The sequence below is a fragment of the Arachis ipaensis genome, chromosome B9, assembly GCF_059453495.1.
Source record: "Arachis ipaensis isolate K30076 ecotype BB chromosome B9, ASM5945349v1, whole genome shotgun sequence".
NCBI lineage: Eukaryota > Viridiplantae > Streptophyta > Magnoliopsida > Fabales > Fabaceae > Arachis > Arachis ipaensis.
This window is the reverse complement of record NC_142444.1, coordinates 474087-484750: the sequence shown is the minus strand read 5'-3', so window position 1 is coordinate 484750 and position 10664 is coordinate 474087. Positions and strand designations below refer to the sequence as shown.

General features: G+C 31.9%; 1 protein-coding gene across 1 annotated transcript; it reads right to left on the bottom strand.

The window, feature by feature from the left end:
• Window positions 1-1399: 1399 nt before the first annotated feature.
• Window positions 1400-3908, bottom strand: LOC107645033 (sucrose transport protein SUC8-like). The gene is made up of 4 exons (XM_016349041.3): window positions 2523-3908; window positions 2207-2270; window positions 2009-2052; window positions 1400-1862 (listed from the first exon to the last, which is right to left on the bottom strand). Exons 1-4 carry the CDS (start codon window positions 3906-3908, stop codon window positions 1683-1685), a joined length of 1674 nt encoding a protein of 557 aa, XP_016204527.2. The 3' UTR covers window positions 1400-1682.
• Window positions 3909-10664: the final 6756 nt, after the last annotated feature.

The following is a 10664-nucleotide window of genomic DNA, read 5'->3' as shown; positions in this document are numbered from 1 at the left end:
CACTCATTCTAAAAATTTAAGATAATTTTGAGATTTACCAAAAATCGAACTCTTGATCTTTCGGATTTAGAGTTCTGATACTATGTCATGATACTACTCATCCCAAAAGCTTCAGCTGATGAGAAAAGATAACACTAATGATTATATCTCTAATATTGAATCGAACATCCTTAAACCTCTATTATACACATTGTACAAATATTATATTGAGTTCCTATACTTCCTCTGTCTATATAGCGATAGTGTCATAACTGCCCTTGTAAATTGTAATTGAATTACTATTGTAGACCTCAGTAATTACGTGACAGGACTCCAAAAATTTTAATATAAATTGATTGACTGGCATGCGCTTTAATCTACTATTCACATATATAGTAACTTATTACTTGTTAGCTAATAAAGAAAACGCGTTAACCTTTAAAGCTTTTATTATTTTACTTCGTAACCTCATCAGTCATCTAACCCCGTTTCTCACTCCTGGTTATAAAAGGAAATTTATGCCATTTTTGTCAAAATATATTTATATTAATACGGAAAATCTCGTAAAACAAAAATTTTAAAATTACCAAAACTTAAATACTTTGATTTTAGTCAAATGTTAATCCTATCAAAATATTTCACACATAAACAGATTGGGATGAATTTAATTGCCTTTCCCTTTCCCTATTTTAGGCATAAAAAAGTTGTCAACTACTCTTTGAATTTTGCGTGGCCAAATAGTCAAATGTTAAAATAGGGAAAATGATGAAACGTGAATTTTGTAATTGAATTGTCATTAATTTTTTCGCAACTGAATTAATAAAAGGGAGCGTAAAACGTCTTTTTGTAAAGATATTTACGTGTCGAATTATTATTAGACGTATTAATGAATTGGTTATTTTTGAATTTTTTAATAAATTAGAATAAAATCGATTTTTTTTATAACAATAACAGTAAGCCTATTTTTATTAGGGATTTAATTGTATTTTTAAATTTTTAGGGATTTAAATGTCCGAAAAACAAAAAGTCAGGAATATAATTGTCTTTTTATAAAAAAATTTAAAAATATTCGATTTAAATGGTATAATTCGATCGAATCAAATCGAGTCTAATAATTATAATGCTGACAATTGGATTTATTATTGTTGTTATAATAAACAGATTTTATTCTGGTTTATTTTTATTAACCGGTTCAATAATAATGTCCAATAATAACATGACATGTGTAAACGTCTTAAAAAAAAAAAGACATTTTTAGTGTCTTTATTAAAATGGTCTCCTTAATAAAAATTATTGTTAAGACCTGAAAAGGAGAATTGAATTACTGAAAAATCTTGAAAATTGAAACTTGTTCATAAATAGATATCAAATTTATTTAATCATAAATGTACACAAAAAAAGAGGATTACCAAGAAGAGGATAGAAGAACATGGTAATAAGGTGCATTATTAGTTGATAGCTGATAGAAGAACCGAAAAAAGACCAAAAACAAGCGATGAACATAACACAACTCTTGCAAGAACAGCGTTATCTACATTACAACAAGCACAATCCCTAATTAATCAATTAAAGCACCAAAGACAATCTAAAATTACAGTAAAAAGATTTTTGTTCTCTATGGCTTCCACCCCCAAAAAAGGAAAAACAAAAGGGAACCTTGAAAATTAAATGCTCCCTTCTGATCTTCACAAAAATATTGCAACCTAATGGAAACCGCCCATGGGAAGTGCAGCTTTAGCCGCTTCTGATTGCTTCGTAGACGGCAACATAAAAAATGCCATTATGCTACTCACGGCAGCCGCCACCGCACCTGCTACAAACGCCGGCAAATTACCACCTCCAAATAATTTGTCCCATGGTCCGCTGATTGCTGCCACTATCATCTGCATATATAGTACAATGGTACATTTTGTTAGCTAATTTAATTATTTCAAATAAAAAAATTAACTTTTATGAGTATTAAAAATATCTTGAAATAGACAACATATATGATACACTTGCTCCAATTATATCATAAATATATTCTGACCTGTGGAATTACAATTGCAAGATTGAGAACTCCCAGAGATAAACCTGAACATTTTTAACACAAAGGGTCAATTCTTTTTCTCTGCAATTTCCCATATGAATCAGGTGGTTTTGACTAAAAAATAATTGATTTCTAATTAATTTTATTTTATTTTAAAAAAGTGTAGTGTATGTCATCTTAGTATTTGTAGTGTGATACCTTGTCCTGCACCCGTTTCACTTGAGTAGATGGATGCTAGTGCAAATGGGATGCTAAATGTTATCTGAAATTCAAACAAAAATATCATTAATTAATATAGATTAAAGTAAGAAATGAAATAAAATAAATAATCGTTTTTAAGACAAGAATATATCCTAATAAATATGGCATGCAATTTGTATTATTCTCAATAATAAATTATAATTACCGCAAGCCAATGAGCTATAGCTCAAATGGCATAATCTCCCCCTACTCAATTAAGAGATTGCGAATTCGAGTCTCATATCTTTGGTAAAAAAAAACAATTTATAATTACCGCAAGGGGAATGCCAAGAATGGCAAAGAAGGACAAGGCTCCAGCCTGAACGGCGGTGGAGGGATGACCAATATAGCGCGGGTTAAGATGGCGCTCATGCATAGCTGCCTTACTGATATAAACAGTCATGGCCAAACCAGCGGCAAGGATTAAATTGACAATTCCCCAGAGATTCTTGGCACCACCAACCGCACGTCCAATGGGCTCCACACCCAAAGACATAACACCCAAAACCACTGAGTTTATCAAAAGACCCAAAGCACCCTTCTGGACACCCTCTTTATACGCTTGATCCCCAACTTCCCCACCGTACACCTCTTTACCCATCCAATCAGTATTGTACAGAAAGTATGAGAACCACGCCGACCAGTTTATTGCCGTAACTGCCATCAATAATAACATTGGCTTCTTCAGCCCCTTCAGTGCCCCTAACATTTCTCCGAAGCATGCAACCACTGCGGACCTCTCATCTTCCTCTTCTCCCACGCGTGATTTCTCACGTAATACGGGCTTGTCCTGCACGTAGAACAGAGCCACACCGGTTAACACCAGTAGCAAGAGGATTGAGAAGAAGAAGCAGCTTTTCAAGTCTGCGCAGAACACATCACACGCTTTTGTTTGCGTGAATGGGAACACTTTGTGGAGGCTGTTAATGGAACCCGCGCCGTAACCCAATACGCTTCCTACTGCCATAAAGAATGAAAAAAACGCATTTGCCAATCTCGTTTTCCGTTCGTCTCCCGCGGCAAGGTCACCAAGAAACGCTCGACAGGGGCCTTGGAGCATGTTGTTCGCCACGTCCAAGATCCAGAATCCGATCACAAAAATGGCTACGGCGCGTGGACGGGTTTTCTTGGTCAGGTTGTCCCCAAAGGCGTGGCCGATGTCGGCGGCAAAGCCAATGAGAAAAACAGCTATGGCAACGGCAGCGGCGCCTGCAAGGATAAAAGGTCTACGGCGGCCGAGTTTGGATGTACATCTGTCACTACAATAACCGACTATGGGCTGGACAATCATGCCAGAAATGGGGCCACAAAGCCAGATGAAAGAAGACCATTGGTGAGGTACTCCAAGAAGCTGGCTATAAGGTGTTAAGAGGGAAAGCTGTAGAGCCCAGCCAAACTGGATTCCAGCGGCGATGGAGGCCACCGCCACCAGCTTCCAGATTGGACTTGGCTGTTCTCGTGACCCCGATTCCAGTTGAAGGGAGTTATGGGTGTCACCATTCTTAATAGTGCTCTTGTTTGAGGAGCTCATGGCGAGAAATGTAAAACAGTAAAAGAAAAAGAAAGAAAGGAGAATGATGTGTGCAGTATTTGAATGGAGAGAGAGCAGGGTCAGTGTTGGTGAATTTATAAGCGGATGAGGGGTTATGTTATGTTGCATGGAAACGTCACAGGGTGGTGAAGGAAAACAAAAAAGGAAAATAAAAAGAAAAGTAAAATTGAATTCCAATTAAAGTCGTCCTTATCCACTTATTCAAAGCTGAGTAATCCTCTTCATAAACTTTTTGCCAATTGTCTACTGCCGCTCCTCCATTATTTTCACACTACACTCTCCACTGTAAATTTTATCCCATCTTTTAATTACGAGGAATGTCAGGACTAGTAATTTTTGTGATTTGTAACTATTAAATAGTCATCAATAATGATTTTAATGGTGTAAGATTGGTGGGAGATTTTATCTAATAACTCACTTTTTTTTGTTGGTTATATACTGGTCAGAATTTAACAAAGTTGCTTTGCCCTAGACTTTTTCTTTAATTAATAACGTAGCTACACATCTCTATACCATATTTGGTTCAAAATATTTTTATCAACTTGTTTTTGTAAGCGTGTAAATCTATATCATTAAGAATTCATTTTTTAAAACTATCAACCAATTTTTAAAATAGGGAATAAACAACAGTTTAGGATTATTATTATTAGTTAAATAACTTATGTTTTTAAGACATATTTTAAGAGAATAATAATATTTTTTAATTTCTTGATGTATTTAATATATAAAAATATAAAAAAAATTATCTTTTAATAAATTTTAGTAAAATTTTTTATACTACTCATAAAATATATTCTTACTTTATATAGTAGCAAATTAGTCAAAGTCAGTCTAAAATTTTCTTATTATATATTTAGTAATTACTTCTGAAATAGATATATAGTATTAGATATAATAAATATGGGTTTTAAATGTTATATGAATGAAATTATAGATAGTAAGTTAAATAATTAAGGTAATTTAAGATTATTATCGGTTTAATATTACTGCTACAAAAATATTTGAGAAACAATAAAAATCAATCCAAATAAATCTAAAATTATTTTATTTTATATTTATTAATTTACTATAAAATAAATATATAATATTAGATGTAATAAAAATATAATTTTAAATAATAGTAAAAATAATACATATATAATTTTAAATATTATATATATAAATTTATAGAGATAAATTAAAAAAATAATTTTAAATTATTGTTGTCCTCCTTACAATACTATTCCAACTATGCCCCCTTCTTTATTATTCTCGCATATCCAAAATAAATGGTCAACTATCATTATTAGGGGTGGCAATATGTATCCTATCCGTGGATACCCAATCCGATCCCACCCGATCGGGTAGGGTTGCCAACCCGATCCGCAGTGGGTAGGGTAGGGTGCGGGTAGGGTTCTCGTGCGGGTCGGATAGGGTGTAGGTTGAACCTCAACCCTACCCGACCAACCCGCACTCTATATATCTTTATGTTATATACTTATATAAAAATATGTTTTAAGTGGATGTTGAATTAAAGACCTCTCAATAAATACAAAAGATCCTTAACCACTAAAAGAAAATCATTAATTGATAATTTAATTTTTTTTACATAAAAATCAGTTCTATTTTAAATTATCATCAAGTTATATAATAATGTTGTATATTTTTTGTAACCCGCGGGTCGGATCGGGTATCCGCGGGTTAAGAGTGGATAGGGTTAGGGTTGGGATATTTTCAACCCGCGGGTAGGGTTAGGGTTGGATCCAAACCCTACCTACCCCCATCCATTGCCACCCCTAATCATTATACACATATATTTGAAAGGGCTATGCTAAACATCTAAATATTTTTTCATCCAAGTTTTATTTAAGTAGGTCCAACATCAACAAAAATCACTCTCATTAAAAAAGCGTGCGCTTTATCTTCTTCTCCTCCTCCGTAATGCTTCTTCTTCTTTTAAATAATACACGCATATGTCATCTTCTTTTTCTTTTAAATTCACTTATACCTCCCCTTCTTCCTCCTCCTCCTCCTTCTTCTTCTTCTTCGCACACACAGATTCTTCTTCTACTTCTCCCCCTCCTCCTTTTCTTCTTCTTCTTCTTCTTCTTCTTCTTCTCCTCTTTCGTTATCGTCATTACCAACAATACCAACATTTTGCTAATGAATTATTTTTTCAATCGAATTAAATGGAATGCAATTGCTAAATTGAATTAAATTGAATTGAATGGACGCATGTGTTCTGGATCTAAATTGAATTGAATTGAATTGATAATCTATCTCTAAATTGTAGACAGAGGTGTTTCGAATTTGATTTTATATAATGGATTATGTTTCGTTCATTCAATACTATATAATTGTTTCACCATGAGTACGTGTTCTGTTCATTATGCAGAAAGCTGTTTGAAATTGATTTTATATAATAGATTATGTTTTGCCCAGTTAGTACTATACAATTGTTTCACCATGAGTATGTGTGTTTGAATTTGATTTTATATAATGGATTATGTTTCGTTCAGTCAGTACTATACAATTGTTTCACCATGAGTACATGTTTCGGTTCATTATGTAGAAAGCTGTTCAAATTTGAATTTATATAATGGATAATGTTCTATTCATTTACTATTATACAATTGTTTCACCATAGTAACATGTTTGGTTCATTTCTGTTATGCACAATTCAAAACTCTTCCTCCTCACGTTCTACTGCTTCTTCACCAAGGAGAGAAAGAGGAAAAAACAAAAAAATACAGCAGCAACAACAACAAAAGAATGACGATAAGGAAAAAATACGTGAAGAAAAAAGGAACGCGAAAAAGAAGGAGGAGAATGAGGAGGAAGAGGAACGCAAAGAAGAAAGCAAAGAAGAAGACGTTCCATGCGTAAGCGCGTGACCTAAAATTACTCGGATGAACTTGGATGTCAAAATTATTTGGATGTAGAGAATATCTCTATTTGAAAAGTGCTTTAAAATACCTTAATTTTTGAATAAATTTAATTGAGTGTTTACAAATCATTCTTATCAGTAATTATTCAACTTATAATTTGGTAAGTTATATACTGATATACCTATTATTGATCAGCTACACGCCATAATTCGAATTCAAATATTACAAATCAACGATTAATATTGATATTACACAAACCATTCTTAACGTCTTTATTTTTTATTATTAGCGTGATCATAACCGATAATAACTAGTGATATGCTACACATATAAAAAAAGTCAGCCTAAGGAAAAAGAAAAAGACAGTCATATGATATTATTTTTTTTCCAAAAAAGTTCATTAATTATATATTAACTTAAGCGTCAAAATATTTTTACAGTTATCCACCTTTTTTTTATTTTTGACAATCGAAATATAACTTATTCTGCGTAAAGTACTACAAAAAAAACACTCATTCAGGTACACTTGAAAAGTGTAGTCAAAAGTAAAAAAAAAAAAATGATGCCTTAAGCTAAGGTTACGCTTTTTGGGCTACGGAGACGCTTTAGTGGGGGATACCTATTCAGCCGTTGCCTATTCTCAAAGGCTACGCTTTTCTGCATTAAGGGCTACGTTTTTGGTGTTTGGGAATAGGGTGCGTTTTTCAAGTGATGCTATCCAGAACTAAAAGCTACGCTTTTTAGCTTCCATTTTTATTAGAATAGGCTACGCTTTTCAACGCTACTACATCACCTGTAAAGCGTAACCACATTGTTGTATACCATGGCTACTATTTATAAGTGTAGCCTTAGGTCCCTCAATTTTTTACTATATATATATATATATATATATATATATATATATATATATTCTAATAATTTTTTGTACAACTTAATATTTAGTAATATAATTACATATATAATTTTGCATTTTTTAATTAAATTAGTTAAATATTATAGAATGAAAAAAAATACATAATAATACTAAATAATTTCTTTAAATAATAAAAATATCTTGAAACAAAATATATTTATAATGAACCAAAAGTATTAGAATGAACATAATTTTGAATATTCATACACCTCACACTAAATTAAACATACCTATATCAAAATATACATGAGACCACTTAGAGTTTACTACTACCACTACAACATTTTCAGGTTGAGGTAACATTTAAAAAGTGTTGTCTAAAGGCTGATAAAAGGTTGCTTTTGATCTATGGCAACACTTTTGGACCTAAGGCAACATTTTTAGGCGGCGTTGCATATGCAGCCGTTGCCTTAGATCAAGGCAACACTTTTTTGTTTCAAACGCAACGCTTTTAAAAGCAACACTTGGTAAATGTTGCCTTTGGTTGAAAAACAACAACACTTCAAAGGTGTGTTTGAGACAACACTTTTGCAGTGTTGTCTTTTCTTATATTTTGACCACTACTAAAAAATATTGCCTATTTACAATAAAATTCAACGCTTTTATGTGTTGCTTCTAAGTTTGAATTTGCAATACTTTAAAGTGTTGCTTATTAGTTTTGAATATGCAACCTTTTAAAGTATTGCCTTTTCTTTTGAATATGCAACCTATACGAGTGTTGCCTTTTCTTTTGGATATGCAACCTATACAAGTGTTGCTTTTTCTTTTGAATATGCAACCATACAAATGTTGTTTAATATTCAAAATATGCAACTAATAAAAGGGTTGCCTTTTTGATAAAAATAAAAATTACTTTTGTATTAAAAATACAAAAAAATAAAATTTACAATAAAACTTTTTGTTCATACATATATAATTATTTTAATTAATAAATAAATTTGTGCACAATAAAAAAATTTATAAAAGAGACAATAATTAATAATAAAATTTTAATTAAAATAGACATTAAAAAATTCAATTAGTATTTCAAATACATATTCATCAATAATCCTCAACAAAACAATAAAATTCTTGTCTAACAATAATTGTCATAACAAAATAGTAATTAATATTTGTCAAAAAATGTCAATCTACTTGCATATTTTATATCTATGCTTGACTTGTTCCATATGCTAAATCTGCAAATAATATATATAAAAAAAATAAGCAACTTATCATTAAAACTGAAAAATTATAATAATAGAAATTTCTTGATGATATTAAATTGAGTTAGCTTCATATGTGCATTACATTGGTTAAAAGGTAGCTGCTCATGAATCATGATGCAGAGACAGTAACATCCCTAACCAACTAACACGCTAAGACTCTAACTAACTAAACAGTTATACACTAAGTCCTTGCACAACTTCTTTCTTCTTGTCTTCTATCTTTTTTCTTCTCTTAATATTTTTGCTAGAAAATTACTTCTAGTTTATAACATAAATCATTTAAAAGTATTAAAAGTTGAAACTTACATAGAGATCAGGCAAGTGTAAAAAATAGATTATTATCCTACTAAGCCGAAGATCGAATCTGAATCTAATTCAATTCAATATATTTGATAAATTCATTTTAAGTTTTTGAGCTAAAAATAGTTGGATCTGAATAATTTTTCAAAATTGTGTTAATAAACCATGAACAATTTCTGCCAGGATATAAATGAATTAATACCTGTGTTATAATTATCATTGTCACTGTGGTCAACCTGAGATTATAGCACACCATTGTCAGACCAGTAGAATAAATATGCAAGATCACATGAATGTTAAGTACCAGATCTATGTCTCAATAATCATATGATTTACTAAAAGCAGGAAAGGAAAAAAAAAACATAAAAGCAAAAACATGTGGTCTTGATTGAAGAGATTGACGAAGATTCCTATTATCATCTGAAAGTCTAGATATTTCATTATCCTTCTCCTCAATCATTTTATCAGCAATATCATGAAATGAAGCATGTTCAACCTATGAAGGGGAAAAATAAAGAAGGGGAAAAAACAATCAGAGGAACTAAAGTCCATCAGGCACATGTTTAAGAACTTTAATATCACCTTCAATTTTTTATATTGCAGTTTGAACTCTTGCAACTCCTTTTTCATATCTTGTGCAACAGTTGCTTCGTTTTCAGCCTTCATTGAGTCACATTTGACTGCAAAGTTAAGTTGAGGTTAAACCTTCTAAAATCAAATTCATACAAGTATAAGCTACAATTTCATCAGGCAGCCAAGGTTTGTTACTTCGCCACGTTTCTTCTACATTTTTAAGGCTTAGTCCCCATTCTTCTTTCTCCTTAAGGTGCTGAGCATTAGCTGAGTCAAGCTTTGTTTCTAAGTTCCTTACTAGTTGCTTGGAATTTTCAAGGGCCGTCTCTCTGAAATTTATAAATAAGTTGTTGAGATTGCTCTAAATTAAACAGCGAAAAATAGTCTATCCTCTAGTTGTAGATAAATCATAGCACAAATCAATGAGTCTACTCTACTCGATCTACGGAGGAGGGTTGATTGATTCAGGCTTTGGGAAATTGAAAGACTTTGGAATTAGGATGCTCTCACAAATCATAGCACAATTGTATTTTAAACAGTTACTTTAATAGAGATGCTCTCACAAAACTCGCACTCTGTTTTCTGCTTCAATTCAGGCAACACACTCTAAAGGAACTTAATCACAACGAAACTACTTATTTGTACTTGGAGAAAAACAAAAAGTAGAAAAAAGAGTAACCAATGACTGAGACAATATAACAAGATGCATATCAGAATTTGCAAAACTTTGGACTACTCTAGCAAAGTCACTTCATCTGCAAGGACAATCAATTAACAAGATGCATCAAAATCATTGTTGAAGAGATTTCTAGTCACCAAAATAAGATTTTAGATTCATACTAAAATATAATTCATATTATATACTAACCAGATAGGTCTAAGACAGTCTCTAGACTGTGATTCATGGATTGCACAGAAAACATATCCACTAGTCCTTCAAGTTCCCTTCCCAAGTTGAATTCAGCATCTTCTAGAATTAGCTTTCCTGATTCCACCTATATTC